This window comes from Hemiscyllium ocellatum, chromosome 11 (assembly GCF_020745735.1).
Source record: "Hemiscyllium ocellatum isolate sHemOce1 chromosome 11, sHemOce1.pat.X.cur, whole genome shotgun sequence".
NCBI lineage: Eukaryota > Metazoa > Chordata > Chondrichthyes > Orectolobiformes > Hemiscylliidae > Hemiscyllium > Hemiscyllium ocellatum.
The window spans coordinates 21,376,483-21,399,186 of NC_083411.1; the positions used below are offsets into that span (position 1 = coordinate 21,376,483).

General features: G+C 41.9%; 1 protein-coding gene across 4 annotated transcripts in view; it reads right to left on the bottom strand.

Annotated features, from left to right (window-relative positions):
- Positions 1-22,704, bottom strand: part of col4a6 (collagen, type IV, alpha 6) — a 418,566-nt gene that overhangs the window by 24,097 nt on the left and 371,765 nt on the right. For all 4 annotated transcript variants that reach the window (XM_060832451.1, XM_060832452.1, XM_060832449.1 and 1 more), the window contains 6 exons: positions 22,098-22,172; positions 21,389-21,496; positions 20,403-20,510; positions 17,793-17,864; positions 13,976-14,101; positions 8,419-8,535 (listed from right to left, as the gene is read on the bottom strand). In XM_060832451.1, coding sequence (XP_060688434.1) covers positions 8,419-8,535; positions 13,976-14,101; positions 17,793-17,864; positions 20,403-20,510; positions 21,389-21,496; positions 22,098-22,172 — 606 coding nt within the window. The remainder of the gene's footprint in view (positions 1-8,418; positions 8,536-13,975; positions 14,102-17,792; positions 17,865-20,402; positions 20,511-21,388; positions 21,497-22,097; positions 22,173-22,704) is intronic.

Genomic DNA, 22,704 nt, shown 5'->3' on the forward strand with positions numbered 1-22,704 from the left:
TCCCTCAAACAGATTAGAAAAGCAATGACGATTTGGTCTTTGAATTTTTTTTTAACGCTCAGCTGATTTTCAGTAGACAAGGAGGTTGGGGTTATTGGAAGTGGAGGGAGTAGGGCAAAAAGGAAAATGGAGTCATCATGCCTGCTTTGTCTGATGTGAGCTGGACTGGTGAAGTCAACAGCTATTGCTATCTCTAATTGGCCTTGAGAAGGTGATAGTGAGTTAACTTCTTAAACTGCTGGGGTCCAAGTGGTATAAGGAGAGACACAGTGAAATTAGGAAGGGAGTGCCAGGATTTTGACCCTGCCACGGCGAAGGAACAATAGAATAGATCCAAGACGGACTGATGTATTCTCGAGGATGAACTTCTTGAAACAAAAAATATTCATTCATGGGATGAAGATGTCACTGGCTAGGGAACTGATGCCCATCCCTAACTGTGCAGAGGATGGGTAAGAATCAACCTTGGTGCTATGGGTCTGGAGTCACATGTAGGCTAGGCAATGACAGTGGTTAGCTTGCCTAAGGGACATTAAGGAACCAGATGAGTTTTTAGAACAATCAATAATACTTTCATGGTCATCATTAGACTCTCAGATCCAGATTTTCTTTTTACTGAATTCAAATTCCACTTTCTCCATGGTGGGTTTCATACCCAGGTCCCCTGAACATTACCCGGGTCTGTGGATTATAACATAGATGATTAGAGTAATAGACAAGCGATAATACCACTAGGTCATCACCCCTGCAGGTGATGTATTGCCATGTGTTTCCCTTTGTACTTCTAGGTGGTAGTGTGTTGAGGTGTGGAAGTAGTTATCAAAAGAAGTTTGACAAGTGGATATAGTGCAACTTGTAAATGACACACACTGATGTCACTGGTTGCAGAGTGGGTGAATGCTTAAGGTGATGATTGGGGTGTTTATCAAACAGGCTGCTTTGTCCTAAATGGTATTAAGGTTCTTGGGTGTTGTTGGAGTTGCACTGATCCAGGCAATTGGGAGTAATCCATCATACTCTAAGCTTGAGTCCTAAAGATGGTAAACAAGCTTTGGAGAATCAGGAGATGGCTTACTTGCTCCATAATTCCCGATAGCTGAGTTGCTCTTTCATTTACATGGCTGATGACATTCAGGTTCTGGCCAATGGTGGCCCCAAGAAGTTCATTGTGGGGATTGAGAGATGACAATGCTATTGAACATCAAGGGATAGATTGCCACCTACTGGAGGAAAGTCTCACTGCATTATTTTCAACAAACCCAAGTTATGATGTGGAGGTGCTGGTGTTGGACTGGGATGGACAAAGTCAGAGGCCACATGACACCCAATTATAGTCCAAGAGGTTTATTTGAAATCACAAGCTTTCAGAGTGCTGCTCCTTTGTCAGGTGAAATGAACTTAAACCAATGGGATGGATTTCCTTGGAATCTTTTTCCCTGCTCCACCACCTCAAACTTTTACCCCTATGAACAGGATTTCAGATGAATTCCTGCTGCAGGTTTAGCACCACAGTGGAAGAATTAAAAAGGGAATTCAATCCTTATCACAATCATATCACCTCGGTTTGGCCAGCGATCTCAACAAAGAGTGAATAGATGGTAAAAAAATAAATAGGTGGATAAACATGACACAGTTGAAAAAAACAGAATTGATGGAGGCTAAAAGCAATTTCTATTTCATCTCTTTTCTCATGCAAATATGAATGATACAAATATTTTCCAATACCTTTTCATTTGCGTCAAGTTGCTTCAAAACCCAAGACAAAAATAATTTGACTATTAAGGAAAGCACCGAGGTGTAAATACTTAATTTCAGAAATACCAGTTTTCATAAGGAGGTGGGAGCTGAGATTACAGAGTAAATGTGATTTATGAAAAGTGTTGCCTACATTGAAGACCATTAAAATAATGATGTGGCATTCTGTCACTTACTTCAAATTGTTTTATATATATAGATATTATACATATCCATTACTTCACAGTGTTATATGTACATATCCATTACTTCACACTGCTATATGTACATATTTAAAGATGTTACACATCAGTTACTTCACATTGCAACATGTACAAATTGAAAGATGCCTCAATCAAGGGGCATTTGCTCAGCACATCTGTCTTAAACCCATTTGCTGTTCAATCAGATGTTGTGTGAGCATCTTTCACCACATAGTATAAGTTGCCTAGACTAATACTTGTAAGCAAGTCTACCCAAGATATCCCAAATCATATCTCTCATTATAAGGTAGTGACAGTGGTGAGAACTTTCCATTTATAAGTCTGAACACCAGAGTGAGGTGAGAGTACATTTGATATCAAGGCAACATTTGACTGATTGTGGCATCAAGGAGCCCTAAGATAACTGGAGTTAACAGGAATTCGGGGAGAGCTCTTCGCTGGTTGGAATCATGCTCAACACAAAGGAAGATGAGTGTGATTATTTGAGGTCAATATCTCAGCCACAAGGTTGAGCCCAGCTCCATTGCAGGAGTTCATTAGATTTCTTTCAGAAGGTCACAAGTGATGTGTTCTTTGATGACTCCAGACTATTCATCACTCCTTCTAATACTGAAGCAAACAGTGTCCATATGTAGCCAGACATGAACAACAATCAGGCATGCTAAGTGAACAATAAGAGAATGCCACGGGGAGAATCTAGAGCTATTGGTCACAGTTTAAAAATAAGGGGGTGCCCATTTAAAACAAAGATGAGGATACATTTGTTTCTCTCAGAGTGTTGTGAGCCTATGGAATTTCCAGTCCCACAAAGCTGCCGATGCAGAATCTTTAAATTTTTGTTGCCTTCACACAGAGGGATGGGCAAGGCACATGTCGACCAGACCAGGTAAGGATAGCAGTTTCCTTCCCTAAAGGAGTTGGTGAACTAGATGGGTTTTCTGACACTCAGCAAAGATTGTCCAAGGTCTCTCGGTGGGAGAGCTTTTCAGTGACAGTGACCACAGCTGCCTCACCTTTACCACAGCCATGGAGAGGAATAGGACAGACAGTATGGGAAGAATAGAACATGGAATAGACAGTATGGGAAGGTATTTAATTGAGGGAAGAGGAATTATACTATAGACAGGAGCTGTGGAGTATAAATTGGGAACAATTGTTCTATGCGAAATGCACAACAGAAATGTGGAGGCTGTTTAAAGAGCACTTGCTGCGAGTGTTGGATAACTTTGACCCACTGAGAGGGGCAAGGAATGGTAAGGTGAAGGAGTCTTGGAAGACAAGACCAGAGGAGCTCCTTGTCAAAAGGAAGAAGGAAGCTCACTTTAGGTTAAGGAAGCAAGGATCTGGCACAGCTTTAGAGGATTTCCAGGATAGCTAGGAAATGGAATGAGGAGAACCAGGAAGGGGCACGAGAAAGCCTTGGCAGGAGGGATTAGGGAAAAAACCCAAAGGCGTTCTACACTTACTGAGGAATAACAGAATGATCAGAGAAAGGGTGGGGCAGATCAGGAGAGTGGAGGCAACTTGTGCCTGAAGTCTGAAGAGGCAGGGGAGGCCCTAAATGTTTTTTTTTGCTTCAATATTCACTAGAGAGATGGACCTTGTTGATAGCGAGAACACCATGGATCAAGATAATAGGCTTGAACAGATTGATATTTAGGAAGTGGATGTGCTAGAAATTCAGGGAAGCAAGGAATGAGACTGCTGTGCCTCTGGCAATGATCTTTGCATCGTCACGGACCATGGAAGTAGTACCAGATGAATGGAGGGAGGCACATGTTGTTCTTCTGTTCAGGAAAGTGAACAGGGAAATCCCTGGGAATTACAGATCAGTCAGTCTTACATCTGTGGTAAGCAAGGTACTGGAAAGGATTCTGAGAGATAGGATTTATGACTATTTGTAAAAACATAGTTTGATAAAAGAGAGTCAGCATGGCTTTGAGAGAGGCAGGTCATGCCTCACAAGTTCTTTGAGGATGTGATGAGACAAGTTGACAAAGTTTGAGCAGTGGATGTGGTGGATACGGATTTCAATCAGGCATTTGATAAGGTTCCCCATGGTTGGCTCGTTCAGAAAGTTAGAAGGTATGGGATACAGGGAAATTTGGCTGTCTGGATACAGAATTGGTTGGCTGAAAAAAGACAGCGAATGGCAGTGGATGGTGAGTATTCCGCCTGGAGCTCGGAGACCAGTGGTGTCCCGTAGGGATCTGTTCTTGGGCCTCTGCTCTTTGTAGTTTTATAAATGACTTAGACGAAGAAATGGAAGGGTGGGTTAGTATGTTTACTGATAACACAAATGTCACTGGTGTTGTAGTTACTGTTGAGGACTTTTGCAGGCTACAACAAGAATTGACAGGATGTAGAGCTGAGCTGAGAAGTGACAGCTGAGTTCAACCTGGATAAATGCAAAGTGATTAATTTTGGAAGGTCGAATTTGAATGCTAAATACAGGATTAAAGACAGGATTCTTGTCAATGTGGAGGAACAGCGCGATCCAGGGGTCCACGTACATAGATTCCTCAAAATTACTACCCAAGTCGATAGGGTTGTTAAGAAGGCGTATGGTGCTTTGACTTTCATTAACGGTGGATTGTGTTTAAGAGCCGTGAGGTTTTGCTGCAGCTCTAGAAAACCCTGGTTTGGCCACACTTGGAATATGTGTCCAGTTCTGGTCACCTTATTATAGGAAGGATGTTGCTGCTTTAGAGAGGGTGCAGAGGAGATTTACCAGGATGCTGCCTGGATTGGATGGCTTGTCTTATGAAGAGAGGTTGAGTGAGCTCGGGCTTTTTCAAACTGGAGAGAAGAAGGAAGAGAGGTGACTTCGTAGATGTGTACAAGGTGATGAGAAGCCTTGGTAGAGTAGATAGCCAGAGACATTTCCCCAAAGCAGAAATGGCTGTCATGAGGGGTCATCATGTTAAGGAGATTGGAGGAAGGTACAGGGGGAAGTCAGAAGTAGGTTCTTTAAGCAGAGAGTGGTGAAAGTATGGAATGCACTGCCAACAGTGGTGGTAAAGTCAGAGACATTCAGGACATTTAAGGACAAGCACATGGACAGCAGTAAATTGAGGGGTGTGTCGGTTAGGTTGATCTTAAATTAAGATAAATGCTCGACACAACATTGTGAGCTGAAGGGCCTGTACTGTGCTATATTGTTCTATGTTCTATGTTCTCTACATTCTATGCTTCATGATCATTATAAGACTCTCAATTCCAGATTTTTACTGAATTCAAAATCCACAAACTGCCAAGTCAGTATTTAAACCTAGATCCCCATAACATTACCTGGGTCTCGAGACTAATAGTCTAATAATAACACCACGAGGTCGCCCCCTCCCCTAATAATTTTAATCATGATATGGAGGAGCTAGTGTTGGACTGGGGTGGACAAAGTTCAAAATCAAGGAGCAGCGCTTCGAAAGCTAGCACTTCCAAATAAACCTGTTGGATTATAACCTGATGTGCGATTTTTAACTTTAATAATTTTAAGGCAGAGGTACATAAATCCTTCATTCCCAAAGGTATACAGGAATGTAGAGATGAGGTTGAAATCTGATCAGCTATGATCTTACTGAATGGTGGAGTGGGCTCAAAGGGCGGCTGAATGGCCTATTCTTGTTTTTCATTCCTAAGTTTGTATGTTCATATCGGTACGCAGCATTCATTTCCAACAAGACCAAATCTAACCATTGACAATGGAAGACTTTAGCACCATGCCAGATTTCAAGAGAGTCAGGGAGCAGAAGACAGTGTAGTGACCATCACTAAGGAGAAGGTGATGGGGGAGCTGAAAGATCTGAAGGCAGATAAATCACTCAGACTGGATGGACGACATCTCAGAGTTCCAAAAGAAATATCTGAGGAAATATGGAGACATTGGTGGTGATCTTTCAGGAATCACTGGAGTAAGGGAGGGTCCCAAAGGACTGGAAATTGGCCAAAATAACACTCTGTTTAAGAAGAGAGGGAGTTAGAAGTCACAAAATTATAAGTCAGTTAGCTTGATCTTGGTTGTTGGCAAGATTTTAGGGTCCACTATTAAGGATGAGATGGTTGAATACTTGGAAGTGAATGGTAAAATATGGCTGAGTCTGCACAGCTTCGTCCAAGGGAGATCATGTCTGATGAATTTGTTAGAATTCTTTAAGGAGGTAACAAGCAAGTTAGATGAAGGACAGCCAGTGAACATGATCTATTTGGGTTTCCACTAGGCCTTTGAGAAGACACTGCAGACAGGATGCTGCTGGGTGTTAGGGCAATGTACTGGTATGGATACCGGATTGGCTGACTGGCAGAAGACAGAGGGTTGGGATAAAGGAGTCTTTTTCAGGATGGCAGCGGTCACTAGTTGAGTTCCACTGCAATAAGTGTTGGCCCCTGACAATTTCCATTATACAATAATGGTTTTGAACAAGGATCGGTGCTGGGTTCTATACTTTTTATCATTTACATAAATGATTTAGATGCGAGCATAAGAGGTACAGTTAGTAAGTTTGCAGATGACACCAAAATTGGAGGTGTTGTGGACAGCGATGAGGGTTACCTCAGATTACAACAGGATCTTGACCAGATTGGCCAGTGGCTGAGAAGTGGCAGATGGAGTTTAATTCAGATAAATGCAAGGTGCTGCATTTTGGGAAAGCAAATCTTAGCAGGACTTATAGACTTAATGGTAAGGTTCTCGGGTGAGTTGCTGAACAAAGAGACCTTGGAGTGCGCTGCTCCTTGAAAGCAGAGTCGCAGGTAGATAGGATAGTAAAGAAGGTGTTTGGTATGCTTTCCTTTATTTGTCAGAGTATTGAGTACAGGAGTTGGGAGGTCATGTTGCGGTTGTACAGGACATTGGCTAGGCCACTGTTGGAATATTGCTTGCACTTCTGGTCTCCTTCCTATCGGAAAGATGTTGTGAAACTTGAAAGGGTTCAGAAGAGATCTACAAGAATATTGCCAGGGTTGGAGGATTTGAGCTATAGGGAGAGGCTGAACAGGCTGGGACTGTTTTCCCTGGAGCGTCGGAGGCTGAGGGGTGACCTTATAGACCTTAATTATGAGGGGCATGAAGAGGATAAATAGGTAAAGTCTTTTCCCTGGGGTGGGGGAGTCCAGAACTAGAGGGCATAGGTTTAGGGTGAGAGGGGAAAGATATAAAAGAGACTTACAGTGCAACTTTTTCAAACAGAGGATGGTACATATATGGAATGAGCCGCCAGAGGAAGTGGTGGAGGCCGGTACAATTGCAACATTTAAGAGACATTTGGATGGGTATATGAATAGGAAGGGTTTGGAGGGATATGGGCCGGGTGCTGGCAGGTGGGACTAGATTGGATTGGGATATCTGGTCGGCATGGACGGGTTGGACCGAATGGTCTGTTTGCATGCTGTACATCTCTATGACTGTAAGACTCTATGAGAGTTACCATTGACAAGAAACTGTACTGAACCACCAGTACAAAAGGTGTGGCTATACAGGTGTATCAGAGACAAGGAAATCTGCTGTGAGTAACTCACCTCCTGACTCCTCTATGCTCATATATTATCTACCAGGCACAAATCAGGAATGTGATGGAATATTCTTCATTTTCCTGGATAGGTGTAACTCCAACAACACTAAAGAAGTTTGATGTCAGGACAAAGCAGCTTAGTGTGATCATGAGCAGAACTGTAAATATTATCAATGTTTGGGCATTGTGACCAACAGTGACTCAAAGGTATATCTATGTGAGTGATTGGAACGGGCAGAAACTAGTAAGAGGATAGAATCATGATGATTGTGGAATTGGGGGAATATTCTTCATATTCTGGCTCCACAGGAAGATCTTTTAAATTGAAAAACACAAACATATAATGTTCTTTACGTTGTTACTGTTCAGGTTGCAATAGCTGCCTAATCCTGGGCAGTGCAGGCCCATACTTCTCTGTTACAACCGAACTTTGAGCTGAGACAGTTAGATGCCAGGGCTTTCGTTTGTATAAATAATGGGCTTAATGTCTGTTTGAGGTGACCACCAAAGATGCCTGAAATATGGACTGAATAGAGTTCAATTTAGTCACTGTTGTTGTTTGAAATTGGACTTCATTATTTTGCTGCCTCCATATCCTCTCCTCTCTCAGCTCTTTTAACATCCTGCAGCCAAGTTATCCCTTTTAGCAAGCATTGCTTACAGCTCTAAACCTTGTTGCTTTGGCTTAACTTTAGTTTTCCCTTTATAAATCTTTTCAACGGTAAAGATGCTGGATGACTGTTAGCCTGTTAATATAAAATAAGCAAAAATAATAGCTTGTGTGTACGGATGAGGTTAGCAACTATATCGCACCTGGAATAATTCTTAGTGATCCTGAATATGAGGACACAAACTCACTAACTGATTATGTTGATTTTACACATGTGCCAGCACAAACTGACAGAAAAGATTTACTCCCCTTGTGCATTTTTGTGAAGCGAGCAATACCTTACCTTGTTCACCATCGTATCCAGGAGGACCAACATCACCTGGCTTCCCAGGAATGTTTGAAGGGATGGTGGCTCCTGGAGGACCCGGTTTCCCTGGAAGACCCATTGATCCAGCACGGCCTAATGGAGCAATAGGAGTTATGGAATGGATCGATTGGTTTGACTCACAGCTATAAACAATAGATTTAATCTCTTTTCACCATTTTTGTTAAACAGCATAAATCAATGGAAGTTTTAAAGTGCTAATAAGGGTCCAACAATACAAAATATGACAGCTGTTAGAAATCTGAAACAACCAGAAAGTCAGCAAGCCTGGCAACATCTGTGGAGAGAGAAAGAGAGTTAACAATTCAAGTCTGTTTTGGTTATTTTTCAGAACTACGATTCGGTCCCCAGAAATCAGCTGCTCTCCTCATCTCTCCCTGCATAATACACTGTACCCTCTTCATGGACATTTGCTGAACATCTTGTTCCTCAGCCCTTCTCTCAACTTCACGGTCCCACATTTTCTTTGGGCTCAGCTGGAGTAATCTGAGCAAGTGAGCGTAGAAATAGGAAAGGACTCAATATTGCTGAGTCTCTGTCCCACATAAATAGCTGTCGGGAGTTCCATTGGTGGCAATGTTTGCAGTAATTGTATCTGACCTCTTTGTACTCTGACCAGATTTCAAAGAGATAGAATGAGTGGGACGGCATTGGAATTGTGTTTAACCTTTACCTCAACTAATGCCCAACATACAGTGTTTGAGTAAGAAGCAGGGGTACTGTAGTTTTGAAGTGGAGACATAACTGAGTGTTCCTGAAGAATTCATTGCCTGGTTCAAAGATGTCTAACATGGAATACAAGATGGGCACATCTTCCAATCTCAATTCTGGAGAATATGCATTAAGTCTGAGCAGTACCTTGAGGCATTATTAATATGCGTGGCTGGCAGGAAATCCCATAGCCTTATAAATTACTCACTGATACCTTCTCATGGACAGCTAAGAATAAGCAATGAATGCTGGCCTAGCCAGCAATGCCAACAAAGCAATGAGTGAATTTTTTAAAAAGTGTGAAATCAGTAGCCAATTTGATTTTATAAGCTTCTGACTATGAGAATTGAATTAAAGTTACTGTCATATTTACCCAGTTACTGAATTACAATTTTCCATTCCTATTTGAAAGGGATTTCTTTACCTTGGACTTCTCTTACGATAAGAGAATTCTAATTACTACATAGCACTAATTATTGTACCAGTTGGTTGGATCACCAGCATGTAAGTTTCATTTTAATAGGTCCATGACCAAAATATATTGTGATTTAAATATAATGTGGCTGTGACATATTTCAGCCATATACAGCAGTACTGAATGAGATGTAAATATCACTCAGCCAATAAGTAATTCTACAGTTTGGAACCTTTGGATATAAATGATAGTGAGAGCTTAAACCTCAAGGGATAGAAACAGGCCAAGAAACCAATTATAATTTCCCCTTTTTGTCTTCTTTCTCTTCCTATCCTTGACACACTGTTTATACTAGAGCATGAATAAGCAGTCTCTACAACAACATTTACGTGTGCTCCATAATTGGCTTTTTGGACAATGAAACATAGATATATCACTTACACAGAATAGAACATAGAACATTACAGCACAGTACAGGCCCTTTGACTTTCTGAAGCCCATTTAACCTACACTTTTCTATTCTTGTCTATATGCCTATTCAATGACCATTTAAATGCCATTAAAGTTGGCGAGTCTACTACAGTTGCAGGCAGTGCATTCCATGTCCCTACTATTCTCTGAGTAAAGAAACTACCTCTGACATCTATCACCCATATCTATCACCCCTTAATTTAAAGCTATGTCCTCTTGTGCTAGCCATCGCCATCCGAAGAAATAGGCTCTCACTGTCTAACCTTTCTAACCCCCTGATTATCTTATATGTCTTAATTAAGTTACCTCTCAACCTTCTCTTTCACGAAAACAGCTTCAAGTCCTTCAGCCTTTCCTCATAAGACCTTTCCTCCATCCCAGGCAACATCCTAGTAAATCTCCTCTGGACCCTTTCCAAGCTTCCACATCCTTCCTTTAATGCAGTGGCCAGAACTATAGCAATACACCAAATGTGGCTGTACCAGAGTTTTGTACAGCTGGAGCATGATCTCATGATTCCAAAACTCAATCCCTCTACCAATAAAAGTTAACACACCTTCTTAACAACCCTATCAACATGGGTGGCAACTTTCAAGGATCTATGTACCTGGATACCGAGATCTCTCTGCTCATTCACATTACCAAGAATCTTACCATTAGCCCAGTAGTCTGCATTCCTGACACTCCATCCAAAGTGAATCATCTCACACTTTTCTGCTTTAAATCCCATTTTCCACTTCTCAGCCCAGCTCTGCAGCTTATCTATGTCTCTCTGTAACCTACAACATTTATTTTCACTATCCACAACTCTACCAACCTTATGTCCCCTGCAAATTTACTAACCCATCCTTCTATTCCCTCATCCAGGTCATTGATATAAATGACAAACAACGGTGGACACAAAACAGATCCTTGCATTAGCCCACTAGTATATAAACTCCAGGATGAATATTTCCCATCAACCAGCACCCCCTGTCTTCTTTCAGCTGGCCAATTTCTGATCCAAATGCGAAATCACCCTCAATCCCATGCATCCGTATTTTGTGCAATAGCCTACCGTGGGGGACCTTACCAAACGCCTTACTGGAATCCATATACACCACATCAACCGCTTTACCCTCATCCACCTGTTTGGTCACCTTTGCAAAAAAGTCAATAAGGTTTGTGAGGCACGACCTACCCTTCACAAAATTATCCCTAATCAACTTATTCATCTCTAGATTTTTATTAATCCTATCTCTTATAACCCTTTCAACACTTTACCCACAACCGAAGTAAGGCTCACTGGTATATAATTACCAGGGCTGTCTCTCCTCCTCTTCTTGAACAAGGGAACAACATTTGCTATCCTCCAGTCTATTGGCACTATTCCCGTAGACAATGATGACATAAAGATCAAAGCCAAAGACTTGGGCATCTCCTTCCTGGCTTCACAGAGAATCCTAGGATAAATCCCATCCGGCCAGGGGACTTATCTATTTTTTACACTTTCCAGAATTGCTAACACCTCCTCCTTATGCATCTATTCTCAGTATTCTCCTTGACCACATTGTCTTTTTCTAGTGCAAATACTGACAAAAAGTACACATTTAGCACTTCCCATATCTCCTCTGACTGCGTGCACAACTTCCCACTAGTATGTTTGATTGGCGCGAATCTTACTCCAGTCATTCTTTTATTCCTGATATAGCTAAAGAAAGCCTTAGGGTTTTTTCTGAATCCTATCCGCCAGTGACTTCTCATGTCACCTCCTGGCTCTTCTTAGCTCTCTCTTTTGTCTTTCCTGGCTAACCTGTAACACTTAAGCGCCCTAACTGAACCATCACGTCTCATCCTAATATAAGCCGTCTTCTTCTTCTTGACAAGAGATTCAACTTCCTCAGTAAACCATGGCTCCCACACTCAACAACTTCCTCCCGGCCTGACCAGTACATACTTATCAAGGACTCACAGTAGCTGGTTCTTGAATAAGCTCCACATTTCAATTGTGTCCATCCCCTGCAGTTTCCTGCCCCATCCTATGCATCCTAAATCTTGCTAAATCAGATCACAATTGCCTTTCCCCAAGATATAACTCTATCCCCTTCTATCACTAAAGTAAGCATAACCGAATTGTGGTCACTAACACCAAAGTGCTCACCTACCTCCAAATCTAACATCTGACCAGGTTCATCATCCAGTACCAAATGTAATGTCACCTTGCCCCTTGTTAGCCTGTCTACATACTGTGTCAGGAAACTGTCCTGCACACACTGGACAAAAACTGACCCATCTAAAGTACTCTTACTCATAGTCCAATCACAGAATTGCATTGCAATCACACTACAGCAGCAGGAGGATTCCAGCCCAACTGGTCTATACTAGTATTTAGGCTCTGTGTAAGCCACCTGCATCCCTACTTCAACTCAGTAGATCTATACACCCTTCTAATCCTTTCTCATTCATGCCCTTATCTCGCCTCTCCTTTATTTAGCACTAGGAGTCAATGGCTAAAATCAGCAACAATAACACTGGTTCACTTATCTCAGTCTCTGCTGGGAGCTAGATACCTATTTTGAAATTGACAGATTTTAATTATCAGCTGGTTACGTGTAACAATTGAACAGATATCTGCACAATTTATGACAGAATTGCAGTATCAAACTTGGTGGGTTGAATCGTAAGAACGAAAGAAATGTACGTAGGATTCAGTTGAGGTGATTGCGAACACCACCTTACATAACTGCCCATACCCCAATCTAACGGTCATAAACTCAGATCATACACGTGATGATCAATAAGTACATGTAAGTCAAAACCATTGACTGGATGGTTACTTGAGCACAGATAAGAGAGACATGAACAAAAGTTGCTGGAAAAGCTCAGCAGGTCTGGCAGCATCTGTGAAGAGAAATCAGAGTTAATGTTTCGGGTTCCTCAGAAGTGAGGAAGGGTCACCACACCCGAAATGCTGAGCTTTTCCAGCAACTTCTATTTCTCATTTATAGCATCTGTAGTTCTTTCATTTTTTTATAAAGAGAGATATTTACTGACCCAAAAGTAGAGCAGAGTCAGGAGTTATGTGACTGTAATGTTTCAGTCTGTGAACAAATCTCTTTCAAGTGAAGGCTGCCAATTAGTTTTTCTTCACCAACCGGCTATCAGAAGCACAATTCTCACTATCAGCAGCACATGATGGAAGTGCAATGGCAGCTTCTTCTGGAGTGCTCCCTGCTCAGAGGGAAGCTGAGTCTGTTTAGGCTAATGTAGACAAGTGGGGGACTCAACTCAAAACTCCAAAACATGTGGAGAAATCCAAATATTTGGATTGCCTGATAGCAACTGGGGTGGTGGAGTCTAGAATGAGAGGCCATAAGTTTAGGGAGAAAGGGGAAAGATTTAGAAGGGGCACAAGGGGCAACTTTTTCAGGTAGAGGGAGATGCATGTATGGAATGAGCTGCCAGAGAAAGTGGTGGAGGTTGGTACAATTTCAACATTTAAAAGGCACTTAGATGGGTATATGATTAGGAAGGGTCATGGGCCAATTGCCGGCAAATGGGACGAAATTAATTTGTGTTATCTGGTCGGCATGGACAAGTTGGACTGAAGGGTCTGTTTCAGTTCTGCACATTTCTATGACTCTATAACTCTAAACCTCCCCATCTTCCCACTCCCTACCAAGATTCAAACCATTGAGTCTCCATACAATAGGATATTTTTTCACAAATGGAACATGCACTGGAACCCCACGTGAAACACCATGCTTTTTTGATGCACAGTGAAACATTATAGTGAAAATACTGAGGTACAAGTTCCCTGTGATAATGCAATTGTCACTATATAGTCAGGAACAAAATTGCTAAGTTTGTCATCAGATTTGACAGCAGAAAATCCTGTAAAACTATCGTGAACAATTAACAGTCAATTTTCTCAATTACCTGGATCTCCTCGAGGTCCTTTTTGTCCTGGATATCCTGGTGCACCTACACCAATGCCTGGTGCACCGTATTCACCCTTTAACCCAGGAAGACCAGGAGGCCCTGGCGGTGCCGCCAAAACAGCACCTAAACAGAACATCAGGAGATAAATATTCATTCGCGATCGAGCCAATGGCTGGGAATTTCCTCCAAGTGGCTCCTGCCATATGGAGGGCAGATGGATGGTGGAAAGTCAAGGGAGCAGCTCTTGGAGAAATTGCCAACCATTAACTCTGAATTAAATCAAAAAGAATTCTCTGCTCCATTTACAACCTATTCATGCTTTGTTTATTGTCTCTGGAACAGAATCTGTAAAGCGTTTTTGACTGAATTTTGCAACAGTAATGATGGTGCACATCTAACCAGTGTAATGAGGAAAATGTGAATGTGTCCACTTTGGCTGGAATATTGAAAAAGCAGTATTTTGTTTAAATGAAGATTGCAGAACTTTGCTGTGCAGAGGGATCTGGGTGTCCTGGTACACAGCTCAGACGTAAGAAGCTTGCAACGTTGCTTGGAAGCAGATCACTTCTACTTCATGGTCAAATCTTGGAACTCCCTTCCTAACAGATTTGTGGGTGTCTTAAAGCTCCAAGAGTTAAAGTGATTCAAAAAGGTAGCTCACCACCACCTTCCCCAGGACAATTAGGGATGAGCAATGCGGGCCTAGCTAGGGATATCCATATCCTACAAATAAAAGATGCAGCAAGTGATTAGGATGACAAATGGAATATTGTTATTTATTAAAATGGTAAATAGAATTTTAAAAAAGGAAAGTTTTGCTATAGTTCTACAGGGCACTGGTGAGACCATGTTGGAGTACTGCATAAAGTTTTGGTCTCCTCACTTAATAAAGCATACAAATACATTAGAAGCAGTTCAGAGAAGGTAGGCTATTCTAGTTCCTAGAAAGAAGAGGTTATCTTATGAGGAAAGATTTGATAAGTTAGGTATTGGAGTTTAGAAGAATCAAAGGTGATCTTATTGAAACATGTAAGATCCTGAGGGGTCCTGACAGGGTGGATGGTAAGAGGAAGTTTCCACATTCTGGGAAAGAGCAGAAACAGGGAGCATTGTTTAAAAATAAGGGTTTCCTATTTATGGGAGAGATGAGGACAAGTATTAGGGTCATTAGTTGGTGGAATTCTCTTCACCAGAGATTAGTAGAGGTAAGATTTTAAAAATAATTTTAAGTCTGTATTTAATCAGTATTTGACTAACTAGAGAGTTAAAGGACATAGAGGATAGGCAGGAGACTGGATTTGAGACTATAATCAGATCAAACATGACATGGTGAGAGTCACCAATGCATCTGCTTTTCATGTAGCATGTTCATTTGTTTCACCATTACCACTCCATTATATTAACAGCAATCTCTTGTGTTTGCACATGCAGACTAAAATGTTCAACACCAGAAGTTGCTCCCAGTAATTCTCCAGAGGGTGTGCTGTTAAAGATCCCCCAAATACAAGCATGACTTGACAACGTCACTGCACTAGTAATCCAGAACCAGTCAGGATGTGGAGGTGCTGGTGTTGGACTGGAGTGTACAAAGTTAAAAATCACACAACACAGATTATAGTCCAACAGGTTCATTTGGAAGCATTAACTTTCGGAGCACTGCTCCTCACAATCACCTGATGAAGGAGCAGCGCTCCGAAATACTAGTGCTTCCAATTAAACCTGTTGGACTATAACCTGGTGTTGTGTGATTTTTAACACAGAACCGGTCATGTTGCAGCTGTACAGGGTATTGGTTCAGCCACTTTCGGAATGTTGCATGCAGTTCTGGTCTCCCTGCTACAGGAAGGATGTTGTGAATCTTGAAAGGGTTCAGAAAAAATGTACAAGGATGTTGCCAGGGTTAGAGGATTTGAGCTATAGGGAGAGGCTGAACAGGCTGGGGCTGTTTTCTCTGGAGCATCGGAGGCTGAGAGGTGATGTTACGGAGGTTTATAAAATCATGAGGGGCATGGACAGGGTAAATAGCCAAAGTCTTTTCCCTGGGGTGGGAATTCCAAAACTAAATGGCATAGGTTTAAGGTGAGAGGGGAAAGATTAAAAAGGGATCTAAGGGGCAAATTTTTCACGCAGAGAGTGGTGCGTGTATGGAATGAACTGCCAGAGGAAGTGATGGAGGCTGGTACAATTACAATATGTAAAAGGCATCTGGATAGGTACATGAATAGGAAGGGTTTAGAGGGATATGGGCCAAATGCTGGCAAATGGGACTAGATTAATGTAGGCTATCTGTCGGCATGGATGAGTTGGAATGAAGAACCCGTTTCCATGCTGTACAGCTCTATGACTCTCTGACCCCCAGTAATGTTGTGGAAATTTTGGTTTTAATTTCATATGGCAGGTGGTGAAAGTTAAATCAATAAAATCCTGCAATTAAAAGCTTGTCTAATGTTAACCATTTAAGCACTGCTGATTGTTGTAAAGGTAATCTGATTTATTAATGTTCATGAGGGAAAAACAAGCCATCCTTAGCTGATCTCTAGCTTTCATGTGACTCTAAACTTATTGCATCATGGACCTTTAGCTATCCTCTGCATAATATTGCTCACCTAAATAGTTATATCTTATGAATAAATAAAAAAATCACAATCAATTAGAATTTAAGGAAGACATGAGAGCTCCTACTCTTGCACTCTCAGTCTCCCTGTCAAATCCCTTCAAAATGTTGCATCTTTTTTACTGAAGGGTAACTGGATCTTTAATTGGGGAGAAAGCAGGAACAGGATACTGAAGTGAATGATTGGCTATGATAGCATTAAACTGGAGCATGCCCGAAAGGCCAAATGGCCTACTCCTGTTCCTATTTTCAATGTCTTGACATTTCATAACTTTTGATGAACAGTCTTAATGACTGTGAAAGTATAATTCTTATTATTTCAGTTAAGCAGTCTAGACATTCCATGACACACTTCCAGGACAGATGAATCTTGCAGCCACACCTTCTAAAGGTGGAATTTCAAATTTATCATATGTAAAATTTTGCCATTGCTTTAAGAAACTTCACCTTTTTTTAAAATCAAAGAGTACTTGTATTTACAGTTTGTTTACTTTACAATTCAAGTCAATTTCTTGTATTTGCTTCAATTATTTCACTCTCCACCTGTAAAATTTATAATCAAACATAAAGGGATTTGTGATTTTTATTTCCTCATTTGCTGTCTGTGAGGATAATTTAATCTGATTGGCTGCTCAGTCTGCTTGATGACCTCACTGCTGCTGATGATTGGCAACACTTTTGATTTCGCTCAAGATTAAAAATCACTTTGGGAAGGAGCAAGTTCACAGAGCTCTAGATTTTTACGAATAGTTTTCATCAAGCGTCATTGCTTGAGTCAGTCCATTAAATGAATTGACAGCGAACACTCCACAATACGCTTAAATAAATTGCTTTTCTTACATTTTTCATTGTGCAAAGCATTCTCGCGTACAGAAAACAAACAAAGGTGATGATTTTGACTAAACTTGCCTGACTAAAATTGAGTGAATCAACAATTAAAATCAACTGTTCATGCCCTGCTTCTGCCCTAAAGTAGCAGAAACTGAGCTAGAACAAGACACAACATTTTCCTTTTTAAAAATAAAGCATTTCTTGTGAGACTAGAAAGAGTGGAAGCTCCCTCTCCATGCCTCAGCAGGAAATTTTAGGTCATTATTGTCCTGGGATTCCTACTTCTGCTCCAAAATCTTATGGTCTGATAAGGATGAGGTTATACCTCAATCCCAAACAGAATATAACAAAGCTCTTATTGCTAAGTACCTGGTGTTCCTCTGGGTCCTTTAGGTCCAGGCAAACCATTCAAACCATCTAGTCCTGGAGAGCCTGGGAGTCCTGGTGGAACAAAACCAAATATTATTATTGATATAAGGAACTAAATTAACAGTGCAACCATTGTTAAACATATAATGATATACTGCAGATTGAAGTCGTTTATATCCTTTACTCAAACATCAATGAGCCCCAGTAAAATGCCAGGTTCAGTGTTATTGTATCAATACCTTATTTGATTTGATTTATAATTGTCACATGTACCTAAATACAGCACAGACAAATCATAACATACAAAGATCATAGGGTGAGGAACACAAAGTTACACCTGTAAGGAAATTGCACAAAAGCAAGATCAACATTAGACTTGAAATATGTGAGATCTATTCAGAAATCTATTATCAATGGAGAAGAAACTGTTCTTGAACCTGCTGGTATGGGTGGTTAAGCTGTTGTATCTTCTGCATGATGGAAGAGGTGAGAAGAGATGATAACTGGGGTGGGAGGGGTCTTTGATGGTACTGGTTGCTTTTCTGAGGCAGGGAGAAGTGTAGATGGAGCTAGTGGATGGAAGGTTGGCCTGGATGATGGACTGGACTGTGTCAACAACTCTATAGTTTCTTATGGACCCTGCACAGAGCAGTTACCACACCAAGCTGTGCTGCATCCAGATTAGTGGGTTTTACCTCAGAAAGAACAGTGGATGAAGAAAGGCTTGAAGGAAATGAAGTCAAATTAAAGGATATTGTAAGGAAGTAGAAGAGACATTTCAGATCCTTAAACTGAGAAACTATATTATGGTTCAGTGAATGACACTAAGGGACAAGTAAGGAATTGCAAAAGGGAGAAGTGAATGGATCAAATAGAATGTTTGGAATGGACTTTGAGTGAGGTTGAAATATCAGTAAATTTCAAGGGAATTGGAGAGGTTTATACTGGAAAATCTACTGAATGTTACAGGTAGTGTACAGTGGATAGTCTTTGAGCTCTGTGGGAATACTGAGGGGCACAACTGGAACAAAATGATCTTCTTCTGCTCTGTTTGACACTCTCCTGTCAGATTGAAGAGGCTTATACCCTTCATGCAAGCATCAATGAGCCCCAGTAAACTGCCAGTTGCAGTATTACTGCATTAATAACCAACTTATCTACTTGCCCCCTTCTTTGACATTCAAGGCATTAGAAAGCTGCTCATGCAGCTGTACTCCTTTCACTTTCAGAAAACTAGGGAAGAGATGCCAAGTTTATTCTTTCAAGCAAATCTCCCAATTTGTTGCACACCTTGATTTGGAGGATGCACTGTTTTCGCATAACTGGACTTGACTGTGTGCAGGAAGTATGATGGAATGGCTGTCACAAATACATGTGTGACTCTGCCACAGAATGTGTGTTACGTATAAAGTATTAAAAGGAGCAACCATCATCATTTTACATCCGCGGAATGCTTTCTTTCCAATTGCAGCAAAAAAGAATTAAATTGAAAAAGTTAGTTCTTTCTCTTCCAATTCCACTATCCTGCTCCAGGATTTTGTGGGTTTGCTTGAGGATTTTGTGTGCCTTCCCCATGCTTGGGTCTCACAGGGTCTTGAGAAAGGTGAGTAGATGAGAGGATCCATTCCCAGGCTCCTCGTTCAATTTCCTTACTGTTTGCCCTTGATCACCTCGGCAAAGGGATCCTTAAAGCAATCTGGTGCTAGGCTTTGTGCTTTGAGAGTTTGTGGAGATATCATAGAACAACCTGATGGTGAGTAGTGAGTAACTGACTGCTTCTCAATGCTATGGGTTCTCCTTGCTCCAGAATTTATGAGTGGCATGGTGGCACAGTGGTTAGCACTGCTGCCTCACAGTGCCAGAGACCCGGGTTCAATGCCTGCCTCAGACAACTGTCTGTGGGGAGTTTGCACATTCTCCTGGTGTCTGCGCCGGTTTCCTCCCACAGGTTGGGTGAATTGGCCATGCTAAATTACCTCTAATGTTAGGTGAAGGGGAAAATGTCTGGGTGGGTTGCTTTTCGGAGGATCGGTGTGCACTTGTTGGGTCGAAGGGGCTGTTTCCACACTGTAACTAATCTAATCTAATTAGCAGCAGCCGGCCAGAGCATTGCACACTTCGCACGAACCCTGTCTTTATGTCAAAGCTGTGCATAAGGTAGGCAGACGTCAGTGGCAGACTCAGCTTCTCAAACCTGCAGGAGTCTGAGACAAAGGTCCACAACGGGGAAATCCCCTGAAGTTGCAGATACAGCCTGACTCAATGATGCCATGCCTGTCAGGGACATAGCCGGGATCCTAACAGATCTGAGAGGATGGAGACAATCAGTATAATTACTGGTTAAAGAGTATGCAAACCAATCTCAAGCTTTGATGAATCAACTCTTCAAATAGAAAACAGTGCATTCTTTGGCTTCACATTCTGGAGAGAGATTAATTGATGGCTGATTCAGAGAAAAGAGTAAAATGAAATATGAAATAAGTTAACAATACAATGATTTGTCAGCACCCTGACCCAGCATGTGGGTATTAGACCAATGAAAATAAATTTTTACTTGACTACAATCCTTCTGATAACCAAGTGTAACAGTTGGACAGTAATGGTCAGCACCTTTCTGTCCTACTTGAGAAAGTTGACCTGGAGGTCCTGGAGGACCTGGATATCCTCGAGGTCCCTGGTATCCTGGAGTCCCAGCCATCCCTTGCAGACCTGGAGCACCTAAGCACAGGAGAAATGGATTGGTGAGATGATTGCAAAATAATATTACTTCAAACATCCTTATCATTGTGCCTTATGATAAAGCTGAGAAACGTTGCACCTCAGGAAATCTCGTGGTCACACGGTCAGTTTATACTCACTGAAACAAACCTACTGAGTAGGCACAGACCAGACATAAAAACAATAGCATAGTGACAACATGCACAGTGGCTCAGTGGTTACCACTGCTGCTTCACAGCACCAGGGACTCAGGTTGGATTCCACCTTTGGCCAACTGTCTGTATGGAATTTGCATGTTTGCCCCGTGCTGCGTGGGTTTCCACAGGGTGCCCTGGTTTCCTCCCACCATGCAAAGATGTGCGCTTTCAGTGGATTGGCCAAGCTAAATTATCTATCGTGTTCAGGGATGTGTAAGTTAGGTGCATTTGCCATGGGAAATGTAGGATTTCAGGGACAGGGTAGAGGGATGGGTCTGGGCAGGATGCTTTTCGGAGGGCCGGTGTCGACTCGTCGGCCGAATGGCCTGTTTCCACACTGTAGGGACTCTATGGATTTGAAAATGTACACTGTGTCCGTAACATCAGAGAAATAGGTCATGAGCTTGACTTCCAGCAGTCTTCAGGCATTCTGCACATAGCAGGCACCTCTCATCAAACAATGTTGGGAGAGGACAAATTCAGTCAATATGTGACACCAGAGAGATAGCAAGAGGAACAGGATGAGACCGATAGATTCCTTGAAGAGCATGGACTAGTTAGACCAAAGGGTCTGTTTCCATGTTGAATGACTCTATGACTAAATAACCCTGATCTGTTGAGCAGAATGTCCTCCTCTGTGCTATACTTCCATGGTCAAACAACAGTTTATAGGATTCTTACCGGGGCCAGCTGGTCGACCTCTTTCACCTGGCAATCCTTTAAGTCCAGGAGGCCCAGGGCTACCTGAGAGACCAGGGTCACCACGCAAACCAGTCTGTCCTCTTCCACCTGAAATTAGAGAAAGGAACAGCAAGATTATGCATCTAAATAAATAAATGACTTTCAATGATGGGGAGGTACAACTTGATACGATGAACAGAAGTCAGGGTTAATATGATCTACAGGATTGGTCAGCCACCAATACCCACATCCCAGAATGAACAAGAGGATTTTAGTTCAGAAGTTGACTTGCGTTATTTTACTTGTACTAGGCTTTGGTGAGACCACATCTAGAGTATTAAGGCAGCTTTGGTCTCTTGACATACAGGAAGTGCAGCAGAGGATCACTAGGTTGATACCAGAGATGTCCCGACCAATATTCATCCGTTGACCATGTAAACAGATAATCTGGTCGTTATCACATTGCTGTCTATGAGAGTTTGCTGGGCAAATATGGGCTGCTGGGTTTCTAGCTGGTGACAAATCCCACCAGCCTCTGGTGGTCTACTGCTGCCCAAAGTCCCAGTCCCACCAGCCAGTCAGGTAACTGATGCCAAAAGACTTGACAGTCTGCACCTTCAGAACAGTAGCAAAAGCGGATAGTGAATGCATGAGCGTGTGGATGAGATGTGAGAAAAACAGAACACTCGAACAACTCCAGTCACCTCACCTGGATACCCTGGTTGTCCACGTTCTCCTTTTCTTCCCATATGGCCTATCACAGTTACTCTATCACCAGGTTCACCTGTGTAGTCAAAAGAGAATTTTTGTCAGGTGCATATTCATAATACAATGATGAAGCAGGGAAAAGATGGAAGATGAGGGTTAGGTAGTGTGAAATATAAAAGGATATTGTTAGAGGCTTTTTTAGATATTTAAAAGGTAAGACAAAGGTGAGAATGGACATTGGACCTCTGGAAAATGAGGCTAGAGAAATAATAATGGGGAACAATAAAATTGTGAAGGAACTGAATAACATCACAGTGGGAGACGCCAGCCGCAGTCCAGAACTTCAAGAGAATTGGGGCAGAGGTGAGTGCTGTGGCCAACATTAAGGGGAAGGTGCTGGAGAAACTATGTCCCAGATTTCTGAAGCAGATAGCTGAGGAGGTTGTGGATGCATTGGTGGTGATCCTTCAGGAATCACTAGAGTCAGGGAGGGTGCCAGCAGACTGGAAAATAGCTACTGCTTCTCCTGTTTCAGGAGGTGGGGAGAGAGGCAGAAGACAGAAAACTATTGGTCAATTAGCCTGACCTCAATCATTGGCAAGATTTTA